Consider the following 19,605-nt stretch of genomic DNA (forward strand, 5'->3'; position numbering starts at 1 on the left):
TGTATGTTTGTTTATTCCATGTGTAACTCTGTGTTGTTGTATGTGTCGAACTACTTTGCTTTATCTTGGCCAGGTCACAGTTGCAAATGAGAACTTGTTCTCAACTTGCCTACCTGGTTAATTAAAGGTGAAATAAAAATAAATAAAAACGACTCCGAACTGCAGTCAGGTCAAGACCGTGGGGGGGAACGAGCACGCAGATGAGCTTCCCTGAGACGGTTTCTGACAGTTTGTGCAGAAACTCTTCGGTTGTGCAAACAGTTTCATCAGCTGTCCGGGTGGCTGGTCTCAGACGATCCCGCAGGTGAAGAAGCCGGGTGTGGAGGCTCCTGGGTTGGCGTGGTTACATATGGTCTGCGGTTGTGAGGCCGGTTGGAGACTGCCAAAATCTCTAAGATGACAACAGAGGCAGCTTATGGTAGAGAAATAAAGATGACATTCTCTGGCAACAGCTCTGGTCGACATTCCTGCAGTCAGCATGCCAATTGCACACTCCCTCAAAACTTGAGACATCTGTGACATTGTGTTGTGTGACAAAACAGCACATTTTAGAGTGGCCTTTTACTGTCCCCAGCACAAGGTGCACCTGTGTAATGATCATGCTGTTTAATCAGCTTCTTGATATGCCATACCTGTCAGGTGGATGGATTTTCTTGGCAAAGGAGAAATGTTCACTAAAAGGGTTGTAAACAAATTTGTGCACAAATATGAGAAGCTTTTTGTGTGTATGGTACAATTCAGGGATCTTTTATTTCAGCTCATGAAACATGGGACCAAGACTTTACATGTTTATATTTTTGTTCAGTATAGAATAGCCCAGTCTGGTAAGAAGAGGGAAGTCATAAAGATATCGCCTTGTAAACCAGGTTTATCCAGTCTGGCACCAGACCTCCATCACTTCCTGTGTCTAAACTTCCCAAGCACGGAAAAAACTAAGTGCCTGACCAGCACACGAATGTTGAATTTCCAAATTGGTCAAAATTAGGTTAAGGTTAGGTTAAAGGTCAAGTTTTAGATTTGGTCTAATTGGGCTGTTTTCCAGGAAAGTCCCCCTTAGTCTCTTCCATCTATGAATGAGGCAGTCAAAATACACATGTACCATGGTCTAAGAAATGCACAGCTTTATTGGCAGATTAGATATGACAGTCAACATGAAACATGCAGTACATATGCGTTCATTATTAAAAAAAATAAAGACTGCAAATATGCCATAAACACTTAATTCCATTTTGTACATTGTGTGATTTATACACACAATTCTTCTTTAGCCACTTAACCAGTCTGGGGTATAATTTCACAGAGAGGTTACTGCAGGAAGCCCTTCTGGAGGACAAACAACATAAAAACATACAATCACTCAAAAAGAAATGCTCAGTTAAGCATTTTTAATGGCACCATATTCCCTATAGTGCATTCTTCTCCCAAAACTATACAGGGGATAGGGTGCCGTTTGGGATGCAGGACAGTCCTAGTGGACTACCTGGGCAGCATCTCCTCCAGGTCAGCCACTACGTAGGCCACCACCGCCCACAGGGCCGAACACAGGTTCATTTCTATGGGGCTCTGAACAGACATGGTGTCCCCGTTGGTGTGGTGGAACCAGAAGTATCTACTGTCTGCAACGTGCAGGCTGGCTCCTGGAGGACAGACAGAACAAAACCGGTAAGGAGTCACTTACATCAATGATGGTTGGTTGGTTGGTTGGTTGGTTGGTTTGTTTGTGTGTCTCTGAGTCCTTGAACGTACCATTATGACTGATTAAATGTGCAGTGCATACTACTGTATTCTAACTTCTAAAGAGACAATGAGATTCTAATCAAATCACATTCTCACCATGATCACTGTTGACAAAGCTAAACCCAGAGTTCATTACAAACCCATTATGTTATGCTTTCCCATTTCTTTTGCAAGTGAATGTAAGTATGAGCAGGGGGAACCAGAGCAGTAGAAGTGCATCTGGTAGCAGTTAGCGTTTAGCTTGGCAATCCGGTCCCTGTACAGTTTCCATTTGGAAACAGCACGATGCAGCAGCCCTTCCTGACACTAACATTCCCAAGGTACTGCTAGGAAGAAATCTAATGTCCTGTTAAACATCTAGCTTTCTGTCTTGTATTCTACCTGATAGAGAGACTGTTAAACATCTAGCCTTCTGTCTTGTATTCTACCTGATAGAGAGACTGTTAAACATCTAGCCTTCTGTCTTGTATTCTACCTGATAGAGAGACTGTTAAACATCTAGCTTTCTGTCTTGTATTCTACCTGACAGAGATCCTGTTATGTCCTTTCCCCTTTATGTTGATTTGTAAGGACAATCCAGAAGTGAAATAGGGAGACAATGCTAGGAGACTGGCTCTGGTGGTACTGATGTGTGAAGCAACTGTAGTCTCAACCATGTTCACAAATCCACTGTAACAGAGAGAAAAAGCAACAACATTTTCACTCTGGAAAAATGAAGGAATGTGTGTAGTGAAAGGTCATTGGATGGAGCTGCATTACATTTAGTGTGAATCCCAAATGACACCCTATTCCCTACATAGTGTACTACTTTTGACCAGAGACCTATGGGTCCTGTTCAAAAGTAGTGCACTATATGTGGAATAGGGGGCCATTTGGGACGAACTCATAGACTTCTTGCCATTTTGTGAAATGAGAGTGAGGTGTTTGGACAGCTGGTCTGGTGATTCATTTGTTTAACATTGTGGCTTGATGAACCCTCACAATGAACAGCCCCTCTCTTGGTTACACCATTCATCCACCCAGAATAGTTACTTTTCCACTGAGATAAGGTGATGTCATTCCTGAAACAGTTCCTTTACAGTTGAAGGCTGATCTGTTAGAACAAGTCTTTATACAGGTGTGGTTACACTGTGTCTGGGTAAGGCTGAGGACAGTCACTTGTCTATTAGCTGGACTGATGGAGGGAGAAGTGGACTCATCAACATTAGATTACTGTAGAGGTCTGGGCCTGTGGTCATAAAGCGTCTCAGCGAACGATATGAGTGCTGATCTAGAATCAGTTTTGTCTTTTCGATCATAATGAATACAATTATATGGATGGGACGGTGAGGGACCTGATCCTAGATCAGCACATCTAGCCTACTCTGAGACACTTTATGAATTCTAAAACATCCTCTCCCTCTACTGGTTCCTAATGAGCTTCATTGTTTATCTCCACCTCAGCTTTAAGGGATCCCAAAACAACTGTGCTGGATGAAACCCATGTTAATGAAGTAGGTTAGAGTTAACACATGTTGGTAGGCTGAGGCCATCTCTCTCTCTCTCACACACCCTTTATTTAGTCTACAGACAAGTTTCTGCTGTCATAGCAAATATCAGCACAACAAATACGGTAGTGGGGATGTGTTTCATAATACACTTCCTCTTCCCTGTCATACCAAATGATTTGGTTGCCTACATACTGTAGCAACGCTAGTTATTTTTAAATCGGAGTACAGGGTATATTTCACTTCTATATAAACGTTATTTGAGAAACTGATCAATTCCACAAAAATGACCACAGAGACAATGTGGAACTGAATGTTCAATTGGTCTAGAAAAAATGTGCTACTTCCTCTTTAAAAAGGTCAAAAGCACTTCTGCAGAAGGGGAACATGGCTTGTTAATTTGACAAAGGTCAAAGAGAGTCAAGTAGACTCTCTTTGGTCAACAAGAGTCAAGTAGACTACAAGGAAGCCTCCTCAGCTTATCTCCCAGACAGACACAAACAAAAAAGGTAGTCTACACACCTGGCTCCTACTGACTCAGACAGACAACAGAAGAGCCTACACACCTGGCTCCTACTGACTCAGACAGACAACAGAAGAGTCTACACACCTGGCTCCTACTGACTCAGACAGACAACAGAAGAGTCTACACACCTGGCTCCTACTGACTCAGACAGACAACAGAAGAGTCTACACACCTGGCTCCTACTGACTCAGACAGACAACAGAAGAGTCTACACACCTGGCTCCTACTGACTCAGACAGACAACAGAAGAGTCTACACACCTGGCTCCTACTGACTCAGACAGACAACAGAAGAGTCTACACACCTGGCTCCTACTGACTCAGACAGACAACAGAAGAGTCTACACACCTGGCACGCCGGCATCCATCCACATCTCTATATCAACTCCCTCTCCGTGTTGCTCCAGGGTGGTGGTGTTGATGGGCTTCAGTAGCTTCATCACCTCAGCCATGACAGCCCGGGCCTGGGCTGAGCCTGTGAACTGCAGCCCCAAGGGGCTGAAGGTACCCAGGTCAGACTCCATCACTAGGTTAAAGTTAGAGATGTTCACCTGGGGGACAGCAGAACAGGTATACAATCGTAAATAATCATTGATTGGATTTGTATTGTGCTTTTCCAGTGCTGAAAGCACTTTATATTGTATAACTTTTGTAATTTTGCTGGACCCCAGGAAGAATAGCTGCTGCCTTGGTAGGAACTAATGGGGATCCATAATTAATACAAATATATAGTAAGGTGGGAAACTCCCCTCTTCAACCACAAATGTGTAGCACTCTTGGGTGATGCACGACAACCATTTTGTGCCAGAACGCACACCACACGCCCAACACACAGAGAAATACATTTGTACATTCATCTCTCCTGGCTGTTGATTTATTTGGCCAGCGTTTGAGCTAAAATGCTTTACCAGGATGTGAGAGAAGTAGGGGGAAAAGACCATCACCCCCCATTCAGACACTAGCGGACAAATACGCTTCTGCAAGGGAGAGCGCATAGAATGTCCCACAAAGTGGAATAGAAACATCAACTCCATGATAGTCAATGTAGTCAATGCAATCCTCTTTGATAAACATGACTGGGAACGTTTGCTGCAAAAGTCTGAATACAGGGCCAGCTGGACTGGATCTAAGACAGTGGTATTCAAAGTCGGGGGAGCGTAAACAAACATTTAAAGAACAGATTGTAGGGGACAATATACAAACATTTTTGAGAAAGATAATTAGATAAATAAAATGTTATTGAGTAAATGTAACCTCTGGCCATTCTGATTGCGTTCACATTAGAAGGCACAGAAACCACCACGCTCCCAGAATGCTGCTATTCAGTTACAGTGTGGTCTCGGCTCCATTCTGACTTACACAATCTGTGCAGTGCCCTACATCCCAGTGGCTCTCCTTCAGTAGATCTGACAACAGTTTACATTTCTGTGTACCGCTCCGAATGAAGCCAGTTTCTACCACATGTTGACTGGCAAAGAACAAGCTGATGTAGATGAAAAGCCATCAGCTATTGATAATAAAATGCTATTACTGGTACGCACACAATCTGAAGGAGACTGGAACCAACGATTGAAAATGTAAGAATGACCACATAATAGTTGTGCTGTTTCAATGGTTTGTATGACATCCTCTACCCCTCTACCCAGTGGACCCCTGTGTGTGTAAGAATCTAAAGCTGAGAGAACAGAGTCTTAAATCTAGCCAAAAAAGGAGCTTATAGGACATTTCTAGTCAACTCCGACCCTGCGAGATCCGCAGCCTGCTCATTTGCAGGTCTAAATCAGTCCCTGATTAGAGGCGAACGATGAAACAAAGCAGTGGAACTGGCTTTCAGGTCCAGAGTTGAGATTGAGGGCTATAGGATGTACTGTATGATAGGAGGATAATGGTGAAAGTGGACAAGTTAAATCGGCAGTAAAAAGCCAACAAGATGCACCATGGTAGAAAGGTACCTTGTGAAGCTGGAAGTACTGTTGCGCTCCAACCCCTCCCTGCTCCTCTGCAGACCACAGCACTGTCCGGAGGGTTCTTCTGGGACGCAGACCTGGACACACAATCACAATTCATACATGGGCCACAACCATTTCAACAAAGTAGCAAAACAAAAAGATCTTTACAACAAATGGATTCCCTTTTCCTCACCAACCCTTGGGCTGTTTAATATTCCATATATTCAGCAGAACATTCCTATTCACCAGACTCTAGTCAATATTTCCTACATTTACTGCAATGATGAGCCCCATTCATTGAGAAGACTTCCAGAGACAACTTATCTGATTCGGGTTTCAGCCTGTGTGTTATTCTAGAAGTGACCCCCCCACCCCCCAAGGCTACTACTTTAAGTGGGCTACAAAGGACAGCAGGCCACTCCCTTCCTATAGAGGTTCTCTAATATGACTCTGTAGCCTACACCCTCATCTGACATCAGTGCCATGTCTAGGGTTGAGGCCCAAATGGCAACCTATTCTCTATTTAGTGCACTACTGTTGGGCCCTGGTGAACAGTACTAGAATATTTAGGGAATAGGGTGCCATTTGGGACGTAGCTGAACAAAGCCCAAGGGACCAATTATTGCTCCGTGGCTTCATCTTGACTAAAAGTTTCATTGATGATAGGTCCACTACTTTAATAGTGGGCAAAGCTGAGCATATTTCAGCCAAGTACTTTACTATGCATCCATCCATCCGCAAGAATGAACAATAAAGCAGCGACTGGTTATTATTGTCTAGACATTAAAATGTCTTCACATATTCAATGGGAATGACATACTTTCCATTGCAACATTAGTGGAAAAAGGAAAGATTCTCTCAAGTCAACGTTAAGGCTTTCAGTCAGAGAGCACAAACAGCTCGGTGGTCTACTTTACATGTCTAATTACACTTCATGTGGAAAAAGTAATACTTTATTAAGTGAACAATGACCAGAAAAAGAATGAAGTAAGCCATGCTAATTGCTATATTTGATGAGTCAGCAGACCGCAGTTTAAATGCATTTTCAAGTGCGCGTCACCAAGAGTGCTGATCTAGGATCAGGTCTCTCCTGTCCATGTTATCTTATTCTTAGTGATGTAAAAGGCTAAACTGATTGATCGCAAATCAGCACTCCTACTCTGAGACGCTTGATACATACGGCCCCATGCCAATAGACTCGATACAAAACACAAAACTTTTTTGGAGGCTCATGTCAATAAGAGCTTCAGAGATAGTGGATTATGTTCCAGATACATAGTCTAGATCCTAAATGGCACCCTCTTTCCTATATAGTGGACTGCTTTTGACTAGGGGCCCTGGTCAAACGTAGTTAGTATAAGTAGGGAATAGGGTGCCATTTGGGACAAAGAGGGTGTGAGCTGAGAACAGTAGGATCTCCCAGGTTCTGGTTCTTACCCAGGTCTTTAAGCAGAGACTCCCAGGTTCTGACCCAGATCTTTAGACAGAGACAGGGCCTCCCCGGTTCTGGTTCTGACCTAGGTCTTTAAGCAGAGACAGGGTCTCCCAGATTCTGACCCAGGTCTTTAAGCACAGACAGAGTCTCCCAGGCTCTGGTGTTGACCTAGGTCTTTAAGCAGAGAAAGGAACTCCCAGTTTCTGGTTCTGACCCAGGTCTTTAAACAGAGACAGGTCCTCCCAGGTTCTTACCCAGGTCTTTAAGCAGAGACAAGGCCTCCCAGGTTCTTACCCAGGTCTTTAAACAGAGACAGGGTTCTCCCAGGTTCTTACCCAGGTCTTTAAAACAGAGACAGGGCCTCCCAGGTTCTTACCCAGGTCTTTAAAACAGAGACAGGGCCTCCCAGGTTCTTACCCAGGTCTTTAAGCAGAGACAAGGCCTCCCAGGTTCTTACCCAGGTCTTTAAACAGAGACAGGGTTCTCCCAGGTTCTTACCCAGGTCTTTAAACAGAGACAGGGTTCTCCCAGGTTCTTACCCAGGTCTTTAAGCAGAGACAGGGCCTCGCAGGTTCTTACCCAGGTCTTTAAGCAGAGACAGGGCCTCCCAGGTTCTTACCCAGGTCTTTAAGCAGAGACAAGGCCTCCCAGGTTCTTACCCAGGTCTTTAAGCAGAGACAAGGCCTCCCAGGAGATGAGCGCTCCACCACCATCATCCATGGCCCCCTGGCCCACATCCCAGCTGTCCAGATGACCACTGAGCAGCACCACCTGAAGGGGGGGGGGGGGGGGGGGAATGACAAAATCGATAGTTACATATCGGCATATTTTTTATGCTATATCGTATCGACAATATTATTTTTGCTCTAGTTGGCGGTACCTGCACCAAAAGCTATTTTTCCTTCATAGCTTGTTCTCCACCTTCTTTTTAAATAGGGAGCCAATTTGTTTTCAGCACTTTTATTTTCATGACTGATCAAAACTTGTTTTCTCATAGCTCTCTCTTGTCCCTCAGCAGCAGACATACAGTATGGTGAGCAATATGTCTGGAACATCGAATCACAATAAAATCACAGTATCGAATCGCAATACATATAGAACCGCAACACGTATCGTATTGGCACCTAAGTATGGTGATAATATCGTATCGTGAGGTCCCTGGCAATTCCCAGCCCTAGCTGAGATCACTACTAAGTTACATGGATGATCAATACAATCATTCATTATAGTGTAGGTCAGACAGAGGTTTGGTTTCAAAGCAAGAGTGATGAACCGGAAAGTCCAGGTTTCACCCTCGGTTCTCTTGGACAACAATGTACTGTAGCCAATAGCTACGGAGGGGTCAACAACCAGTAGGATCCTACTAATGATAAAATGTCAAAGGAGGATGCCAAAGGTGTTAAAACAAAAAACACCGTAGCACCACGTGAATGAGGGCTAGCAGACCTGGGCTCTGTAATACGTTACATACTGGAGATCAGTACAGTCATTATAGGCCACAGGTTTCAAAGGAAGAATGGTGAACCGGACATTCCAAGCTAAAGAATGCAATATTTCACCCGTGGCTGTCTGGTACTACAATGTAGTGTAGCTGCATAGGGGTTCAACAGTCAGCATCCTACTCAGTGTGCATCCCAAATGATACCCTATTCCCTACAGTATCTAGTGCCCTTCTTTTCCCCAGAGCTTTATGGGATATCAAATCAAATATTATTGGTCACATACACATGTTTAGCAGATGTTATTGCGGGTGTAGTGAAATGTGTAGCGAAATATAGTCAAATGTCTAAGAAGAACGTCAAAGGCGTTCACAACATAGAAACAAAAAAGTCTGATGAAAAAAAATTCTTCACTTCACAATGGTCAGAAGGAAAATTAAGTTTGAGAACAAACTTTTCCAGATGTTGGCTGTCGTCGGTAGACATGGGAGTGTGCCATACAGAGAGGGAGGAGGGGGGCCAATGGGGGTGAGCTTTATGTGTAGACGCTGAAAATAAACCAAACTACCCCCCATCACTCAGTGTGTGCCATGTGTTAAAAATATCTCCTTCTTCCACGAAGAGGACTTCAAGTCTTCAACCCGTCTCTTGTCCAAGAGACAACACAGGAGTATGCAGAGTCATTGGTATGGATTTTGGTGGGAATATACTGTAGACTCACCGATCGTGGCTAAAAATAACCAGAATGACATGATTCAACAGCTACCACTACTATACTGCTGCTACTACCACTACTATACTGCTGCTACTACCATTTTTTACATTTTTACATTTTAGTCATTTAGCAGACGCTCTTATCCAGAGCGACTTACAGTAGCGAATACATACATTTCATTTTCATTCCATGCATTTTTTAGAATAGTTTTTCTTTTTTTTCTGCACTGGCCCCCCCCGTGGGAATCGAATGCACAACCCTGGTGTTGCAAACACCATGCTCTACCAACTGAGCCACAGGGAAGGCACTACTATACTGCTGCTACTACTACCACCGCTACTGCCACTACTACTTTACTGCTGCTACTACTACTGCTACTGCCACTATACTACTGCTACTACCGCCACTATACTGCTACTACTACCACTACTATACTGCTGCTACTGCTACTACCACTACTGCCACTACTACTTTACTGCTGCTACTACTACTGCTACTATACTACTGCTACTACCGCCACTATACTGCTACTACTACCACTACTATACTACTACCACTACTATACTGCTGCTACTGCCACTACCGCCACTACTATACTGCTGCTACTACCACTACTATACTACTGCTACTACCGCCACTATACTGCTACTACTACCACTACTTTACTGCTGCTACTACTACTGCTACTGCCACTATACTACTGCTACTACCGCCACTATACTGCTGCTACTACCACTACTATACTGCTGCTACTACCGCCACTATACTGCTGCTACTACCGCCACTATACTGCTAATACTACCACTACTTTACTGCTGCTACTGCCACTATACTACTGCTACTACTGCCACTATACTGCTGCTACTACCACTACTATACTGCTGCTACTACCACTACTATACTGCTGCTACTACCACTACTATACTGCTGCTACTACCACTACTATACTGCTGCTACTACCACTACTATACTGCTGCTACTACCACTACTATACTGCTGCTACTGCTACTACCACTACCGCCATTATAATACTGCTGCTACTACTACTACCGCTACTATACTGCTGCTACTACCGCCATTATACTGCTGCCACTACCACTACTATACTGCTGCTACTGCCACTACTATACTGCTGCTACTGCCACTACTATACTGCTGCTACTGCCACTACTATACTGCTGCTACTGCCACTACTATACTGCTGCTACTGCCACTACTATACTGCTGCTACTGCCACTACTGCTACTGCCGCTACCGCCACTACCGCCACTACTGCTGCTACCGCCACTACCGCCACTACTGCTACTGCCGCTACCGCCACTACTATACTGCTGATACTGCCACTACCACTACCGCTACTGCCACTATACTGCCGCTACTGCCACAACTACTATACTGCTGTTACTATACTGCCACTACTAAACTGCTGCTACTATACTGTTGCTACCGCTACTGCCGCCACTCCCACTACTGCTGCTACTGCTACTACCACTGCTGCTATACTACTATACTGCTACTACCACTGCTGCTATACTGCTGCTACCGCTGCCACTACTATACTGCGGCTACTGCCGCTACTATACTGCTGCTACTGCCACTACTACCGCTACTGCCACTACTATACTGCTGCTACTGCCACTACTATACTGCTGCTACTGCCACTACCACACTGCTGCTACTGCCGCTACCACACTGCTGCTACTGCCGCTACCACACTGCTGCTATTGTCGCTACTACTGCTACTACCACTACTATACTGCTGCTACTGCCACTACTACTACTACTACTATACTGCTGCTACTGCCACTACTACTATACTGCTGTTACTATACTGCCTCTACTACACTGCCACTATACTGCTGCTACTACCGCTACTGCTACTACTGCTACTACTATACTGTTGCTACCGCTACTGCCACTACTATACTGCTACTACCACTACTACTGCTGCTACTGCCACTACTATACTGCTACTACCACTACTACTGTTGCTACTACTGCTGCTACTGCCACTACTATACTGCTACTGCTACTACTATACTGCTACTGCTACTGCCACTACTATAACTACTGCCACTACTATACTGCTGCTATTGTCGCTACTACTGCTACCACTACTATACTGCTGCAAGTACTGCTACTACTGCTATTGCTACTACTCCTGCTATTACTACTACTCCTGCTATTGCTACTGCTACTACTACTGCTGCCATTGAAACACCCAATCAGTATTTCTACCTTTCACATGAGAAAATAAATTAGTGCCCGAAAAGAGGGAGGAGAAAGAGGAGGTTTTGATAAATTACAGAGGAAATAACCTCCTTGTGTGCAACATATCTTCCAATGTCCAGGAATTAGCCTTGGTTTCCTACACCTAAGAAAATAAGAATCCTGTGACCGCTTTCTTCTTCTGTTTATTCTGTATTATTCAGGAACAAAGACTCAGGTATAGTTGCTGTGGCAACAGAGAACAAAGGTTACTTGATCCTGAGCACTGTGGGAACTCTGATGTTCTTTAAGGTTTGTTTGAGCAGAGATGATTTTGATGAAAACATATTCAGGATACCAAGCAGAGAAACTAAGCAAAGTAAAATTAAACTTAAACATGATGTCACTCTTCAGGCAACTTTTATCGCAGACTTATTTGCCGATGTCAGGTAACTTGATATCTAATCTATACTATGAGTCTGGGAATCTGGCCTTATGAACCATATAGGAGTAAGCAAGACAACAGTAGCCTATATGACATTTGTAGCAGAAGAGCATCATCTTAAGGCTCGGACACACCGGTAACATTTGCCAGCCCAGAGTACTTAGCAGCTCTGAACAGTGTGCTGGCCATAATTTGCAATCCAATTCTTAGGTGGTCCCTAAAACACACCGCGCCGAACGGCAGACAGAGAGCAGCTGGTGGTCCCTAAAACACACCGCACTGAACGGCAGTCATACATCCAACAGCGGGTGGTCCCTAAAACACACCGCACCGAACGGCAGTCAGACAGCAGCGGGTGGTCCCTAAAACACACCGCACCGAATGGCAGACAGACAGCAGCGGGTGGTCCCTAAAACACACCGCACCGAACGGCAGACAGACAGCAGCGGGTGGTCCCTAAAACACAGCGCACCGAACGGCAGTCTGACAGCAGCGGGTGGTCCCTAAAACACACCGCACCAAACGGCAGTCAGACAGCAGCTGGTGGTCCCTAAAACACACCGCACCGAACGGTAGACATCCAGCAGCGGGTGGTCCCTAAAACACACCGCACCGAACGGTAGACATCCAGCAGCGGGTGGTCCCTAAAACACAGCGCACCGAACGGCAGACAGCAGCTGGTGGTCCCTAAAACACACCGCACCGAACGGCAGACAGACAGCAGCTGGTGGTCCCTAAAACACACCGCACCGAACGGCAGACAGACAGCAGCGGGTGGTCCCTAAAACACAGCGCGCCGAACGGCAGACATCCAGCAGCTGGTGGTCCCTAACACACCGCGCCAAACATCCAGCAGCGGGTGGTCCCTAAAACACAGCGCGCCGAACGGCAGACATCCAGCAGCGGGTGGTCCCTAAAACACACCGTGCCGAACTGCAGACAGACAGCAGCGGGTGGTCCCTAAAACACACCGCGCCGAACTGCAGATGAATGGCAGATCATCATTCGGTGCGTTGTGTGTGTGGTCCCTTAGGCCTATATTGTGTAGCCAAACTAAAGTGAACATTTTCAGTGTTTGTCAGAGAAACTAAAGTCCTCAACTTGATTCCCAGTGTACCTCCCTAGTCCCTATCAGACTCCCATCTTGCCAGACTGAAACAGAGACTAATTTGCTTGACTGGTGGACTTCCCTGGCTGCAAGCACTTTAAAGTGGGGGAGAGATTCAACTTTAGCTAAACAAACTTTCATGCACAAAGGTGTCACATATGAATCACATTTTAATTGCAGCTTCTCTGGGTATTTTTGGCAGGCAGAGCCCACCAGCAGTTGCAGTCAGAGTAGAGGTGTCTGCTGGGGTTAGCAGTGTAAATAATGGGATTCCCACACGCCTTGTTAAATTGTTCTGGCCCTTCACAGAACCTCTCACACAATCTACTTTAGGTATGTTACGCTTCATAGATACAGTGCATTCGGAAAGTATTCAGACACCTTGACTTTTTCCACATTTCGTTACGCTACAGCCTTATTCTAAAATGGATTAAATGAAAAATGTCTTCATTAACCTGTTGGGGGTAGGGGGCAGTATTTGCACGGCCGGATAAAAAACGTACCCGATTTAATCTGGTTATTACTACTGCCCAGAAACTAGGATATGCATATAATTATTGGCTTTGGATAGAAAACACCCTAACGTTTCTAAAACTGTTTGAATGGTGTCTGTGAGTATAACAGAACTCATATGTCAGGCAAAAACCTGAGAAGATTCCTTACAGGAAGTGGCCTGTCTGACAACTTCTTGGGCTTCTTGACTCTCTTTATTGAAAACTTAGGATCTCTGCTGTAACGTGACACTTCCTACGGCTCCCATAGGCTCTCAGAAGGCGGGAAAAAGCTGAATGATGTCTTTGCAGCCCCTGGCTGAAAAACATTAGCGCCTTTGGTAAGTGGTCTATCAGAGGACAATGAGACTGAGGCGCGTGCATGAGGCGACCCCATGTTTTTATTTTCTCTCTCTTTGAACGTAAACACGGTTTCTCGGTCGGAATATTATCGCTTTTTTACGAGAAAAATGGCATAAAAATGTATTTTAAACAGCGGTTGACATGCTTCGATGTACGGTAATGGAATATTTAGATTTTTTTTGTCACGAAACGCGTCGGGCGCGTCACCCTTCTTTACCCTTCAGATAGTGTCTTGAACGCACGAACAAAACAGAGGATATTTGAACATAACTATGGATTATTTTGAACCAAACCAACATTTGTTATTGAAGTAGAAGTCCTGGGAGTGCATTCTGACGAAGAACAGCAAAGGTAATCAAACTTTTCTAATAGTAAATCTGACTTTGGTGAGGGCTAAACTTGGTGGGTGTCTAAATAGCTAGCCCGTGATGGCTGGGCTATCTACTCAGAATATTGCAAAATGTGCTTTCACCGAAAAGCTATTTTAAAATCGGACATAGAGATTGCATAAAGGAGTTCTGTATCTATAATTCTTTAAATAATTGTTATGTTTTTTGTCAACGTTTATCGTGAGTAATTTAGTAAATTCACCGGAAGTTTGCGGTGGGTATGCTAGTTCTGAACGTCACATGCTAATGTAAAAAGCTGTTTTTTTATATAAATATGAACTTGATTGAACAAAACATGCATGTATTGTATAACATAATGTCCTAGGATTGTCATCTGATGAAGATCATCAAAGGTTAGTGCTGCATTTAGCTGTGGTTTGGGTTTATGTGACATTATATGCTAGCTTGAAAAATGGGTGTCTGATTATTTCTGGCTGGGTACTCTGCTGACATAATCTAATGTTTTGCTTTCGTTGTAAAGCCTTTTTGAAATCGGACAGTGTGGTTAGATTAACGAGAGTCTTGTCTTTAAAATTGTGTAAAATAGTCATATGTTTGAGAAATTGAAGTAATAGCATTTCTAAGGTATTTGAATAACGCGCCACGGGATTCCACTGGCTGTTGAGTAGGTGGGACGATTTCGTCCCACCTAGCCCAGAGAGGCTAATTTACACACAACACCCCATAATGATAATGCAAAAAAAGGGTTTTAGAAATGTGTGCATCCTGTTTCCATTGATCATCCTTGATATGTTTCTACAACTTGGGAGTCCACCTCTGGTAAATTCAATTGACTGGACATGATTTGGAAAGGCACACACCTATCTATATAAGGTTCCACAGTTGGCAGTGCATGTCAGAGCAAAAACCATGCTATGGGGCATTGATGGTCCCCAAGAACACAGTGGCCTCCATCATTATTAAATGGAAGAAGTTTTGAACCACCAAGACTCTTGCTAGGGCTGGCCGCCCGGCCAAACTGAGCAATAAGGGGGAGAAGGGCCTTGGTCAGGGAGGTGACCAAGAACCCTATGGTCACTCTGACAGAGCTCTAGAGTTCCTCTGAGGAGATGGGAGATGGTTGTCAACAACTACAGACCAGTATCCCTTCTTTCTTTTCTCTCCAAAACTCTTGAACGTGCCGTCCTTGGCCAGCTCTCTTGCTATCTCTCTCAGAATGACCTTCTTGATCCAAATCAGTCAGGTTTCAAGACTGGTCACTCAACTGAGACTGCTCTTCTCTGTGTCACGGAGGCTCTCCGCACTGCTAAAGCTAACTCTCTCTCCTCTGCTCTCATCCTTCTAGACCTATCTGCTGCCTTTGATACTGTGAACCACCAGATCCTCCTCTCCACCCTCTCCGAGTTGGGCATCTCCGGCACGGCCCACGCTTGGATTGCGTCCTACCTGACAGGTCGCTCCTACCAGGTGGCGTAGCGAGAATCTGTCTCCGCACCACGTGCTCTCACCACTGGTGTCCCCCAGGGCTCTGTTCTAGGCCCTCTCCTATTCTCGCTATACACCAAGTCACTTGGCTCTGTCATATCCTCACATGGTCTCTCCTATCATTGCTATGCAGACGACACACAATTCATTTTCTCCTTTCCCCCTTCTGATAACCAGGTGGCGAATCGCATCTCTGCATGTCTGGCAGACATATCAGTGTGGATGACGGATCACCACCTCAAGCTGAACCTCGGCAAGACGGAGCTGCTTTTCCTCCAGAGGAAGGACTGCCCGTTCCATGATCTCGCCATCACGGTTGACAACTCCATTGTGTCCTCCTCCCAGAGTTCTAAGAACCTTGGCGTGACCCTGGACAACACCCTGTCGTTCTCCACTAACATCAAGGCAGTGACCCGATCCTGTAGGTTCATGCTCTACAACATTCGCAGAGTACGACCCTGCCTCACACAGGAAGCGGCGCAGGTCCTAATCCAGGCACTTGTCATCTCCCGTCTGGATTACTGCAACTCGCTGTTGGCTGGGCTCCCTGCCTGTGCCATTAAACCCCTACAACTCATCCAGAACGCCGCAGCCCGTCTGGTGTTCAACCTTCAAGTTCTCTCACGTCACCCCGCTCCTCCGCTACCTCCACTGGCTTCCAGTTGAAGCTCGCATCCGCTACAAGACCATGGTGCTTGCCTACGGAGCCGTGAGGGGAACGGCACCTCCGTACCTTCAGGCTCTGATCAGTCCCTACTCCCAAACGAGGGCACTGCGCTCATCCACCGCTGGCCTGCTGGCCCCCCTATTTCTGAGGAAGCACAGTTCCCGCTCAGCCCAGTCCAAACTGTTCACTGCTCTGGCACCCCTATGGTGGAACAAGCTCCCTCACGACGCCAGGACAGCGGAGTCAATCACCACCTTCCAGAGACACCTGAAACCCCACCTCTTTAAGGAATACCTAGGATAGGATAAAGTAATCCTTCTAATCCCCCCCCCAAAAAAATATTTAGATGCACTATTGTAAAGTGGTTGTTCCACTGGATATCATAAGGTGAATGCACCAATTTGTAAGTCGCTCTGGATAAGAGCGTCTGCTAAATGACTTAAATGTAAATGTAAAATGTAAATGGTTGTCCTTCTGGAACAATCTCCACAGCACTCTACCAATCAGGCCTTTATGGTAGAGTGGTCAGACGGAAGCCACTCCAGTAAAAGGCACAACAGCCAGGCTTAGAGTTTGCCAAAAGGCACCTAAAGGACTCTCAAACCATGAGAAACAAGATTATCTGGTCTGATGAAACCCAGATTGAACGCTTTGGACGATGAAGCATGGTGGTGGCAGCATCATGCTGTGGGGATGTTATTCAGTGGCAGGTTTAGTTTTTTATTAGGATCCCCATTAGCTGTTGCAAAAGCAGCAGCTACTCTTCCTGGGGTCCACACAAAACATAATACAGATCATCAATAGAAAAGAACAGCTCAAGGACAGAACTACAGGGACTGGGAGACTAGTCAGGATCGAGGGAAAGATTAACGGAGCAAAGTACAGAGAGATCCTTGATGAAAACCTGGTCCAGAGTTCTCAGGACCTCAGACTGAGCCAAAGGTTCACCTTCCAATAGGACAACGACCCTAAGCAAACAGCCAAGACAACACAGGAGTGGCTTCAAGGACAAGTCTTTGAATGTCCTTGAGTGGCTCAGGCAGTGCCCGGACTTGAACCCGATCGAACATCTCTGGAGAGACCTGTCATTATGGGGTATTGTGTGTAGATTGATGAGGGGGAAAAAAACGATTTAATCCATTTTAGAATAAGGCTGTAACTTAACAAAATGTGGAAAAAGTAAAGGGGTCTGAATACTTTCCGAAGTCACTGGATATAAATGCATCACTGGCACAGTAGAGCGGTACAGAATCATGGGATTAAATAACAGGGTCAATCTGTGATTGGTATAACCATTTTTGCATATATAGCCAAAGATATTCTCGGGTCATAAACAGCCATCCTGAATATAAAGTCAAATCAGACTTTTTGTAACACATTTCTCGATGCTTTGATGAGAACAAGCCATAGGTTCACAAGGGATAATTGAGTGTGAGTTGAGCCTGTGAAATACATTATGGGGTCACGCTAGCACTTCACTTCCAGTTTAATACTTCAATACCACTAATGAGAATAAGGCAGGGGTTTTAATCACTAGTATAACGTCTCTGCCATGGTTCAACATCCAGTACTCCAGATGGTGCATAGTTCAGGTAGTACGAGCAGTGAGGGAGATTAGCCTAACTTCTGCTATAAGATCCAAATGATTTGGACAGACAGGCCACCTCTTGTTCAACACAACAAAATGGCCTGATCAGCTCAGTTGAGCCATAAATGAGGTTCTATTAGTTGTTTAGTGTAAAACAGACGTGCAAGCCAAGTCATTACAGTGCTTGAGGACTGCTGCTGCAACCAAAACTTTAGTCTATTTCAAAGTTGAACACAGCTTGGTTGAAGACGCACTATGGAAATGTAGTTGCCAGTTGCAAACGCTATGCTTTTAGTCATGATGTTGACAGGAGTGCCCCTTTGTCCAATAAGATAAAAGGCAAAGTTCCATATAGGCCTCTTTAATGTTGGTAACTCCAGAGACCGATTGCTTTCTAATATTGGTCAATTGACAAGACGTTGGCATGTCATGTGACTGGAAGGGTACATAAATACTCCCCCAGACAGACACACAGGCTCACTTCTGATAAATCCTGTCATTTCCTGGAACAGAGCAGGAGTTTCCCCAATTATAAACAAGCTGTACGTATTGTAGACCACATGGAACTACAGCACTGTACAACATTCCACGCTTCCAAACATCAATAAATCACATCACACCCTGGCCTTTTGGACAAATCAAATACGTGCATTTGTGACATGCTCCGGATACAACAGGTGTAGATCCGCCATCAAATGCTTACTTACAAGCTTTTTCCACAAAATGAAGAGTTAAAAAGCAAGAAAATGTGTGAATAAAAATAGAAAATAGTAATGCAATAAATAACAGTAAGGAGGCTGTATACAAGTCAATGTGCAGGGGTACCAGGTAGTACAGGTAATATGTATATGTAGGCAGGGGTAAAACTGACTAGGCAATCAGGATAGATAAGAAACAGTAGCAGCAGCGCATGTGGAGAGTGTGTGACAACTACAGCGAATAACGTTTTAGGTTAAATAAACAAACAGAGCTAGATAAGAACGTTTTAGGTTAAATAAACAGGTTAAAAATAGATAGTATCCACACAGTAAATCAGGAGATTTCACAGTCTCCTTCTCTTGCCCTCTGATAATAAAAATAATACAACACGGAGAATAAAGGTTGACAGACCTTGAACAGATTACTACAATTCATTACAGATGCATTCTCTTTCCAGTATTAGCTTTAGACTGAAATAAAATACTGAGGGTAGATCTCGGTTTCCATCTCCATCCTTATCTATTTGTAGCAATGTGATTTACATTATGTTTGGTAAGCATTTTATTTGTTGCGGCCCCCAGGAACTGACAGGCAGTGAATACGATTTCCCCCCCACAGTAGTGATGCAGCTGCACATTGTGTCGGTTTGACGCTGGGCATCTGCAGCCTGCTGATGGGTGACAGCCCAACACAGGCAGGGCACATCATGGAGACAATGGAGAGACACATCATGGGCTCCATTTTTATTCTACAACAAATGCTTTTCCATTTCCCCACATTCATACCACGTGGTACAACTCAATATCCAAATTAAATTGTTATTATTATGAACCTCCAAATGCCTAGACAAGGAATTTATACACCAATTCAGCATACCACAAGGAAACAGGCAGCACTTGCTTTTATCACTTTTA

General features: G+C 44.7%; 1 protein-coding gene across 1 annotated transcript in view; it reads right to left on the reverse strand.

The window, feature by feature from the left end:
* Positions 1 to 1,096: 1,096 nt before the first annotated feature.
* The window catches only part of pgcp (Plasma glutamate carboxypeptidase), a 33,219-nt gene continuing 14,710 nt past the window's right edge, over positions 1,097 to 19,605 (reverse strand). The window contains exons 5-8 of the mRNA NM_001140442.1: positions 7,793 to 7,904; positions 5,702 to 5,793; positions 4,099 to 4,300; positions 1,097 to 1,637 (exon numbers count right to left, since the gene is read on the reverse strand). Coding sequence (NP_001133914.1) covers positions 1,477 to 1,637; positions 4,099 to 4,300; positions 5,702 to 5,793; positions 7,793 to 7,904 — 567 coding nt within the window. The 3' untranslated portion in view covers positions 1,097 to 1,476. The remainder of the gene's footprint in view (positions 1,638 to 4,098; positions 4,301 to 5,701; positions 5,794 to 7,792; positions 7,905 to 19,605) is intronic.

The sequence above is a fragment of the Salmo salar genome, chromosome 05 (genome assembly GCF_965601325.2).
Source record: "Salmo salar chromosome 05, fSalSal1, whole genome shotgun sequence".
Classification (NCBI taxonomy): domain Eukaryota; kingdom Metazoa; phylum Chordata; class Actinopteri; order Salmoniformes; family Salmonidae; genus Salmo; species Salmo salar.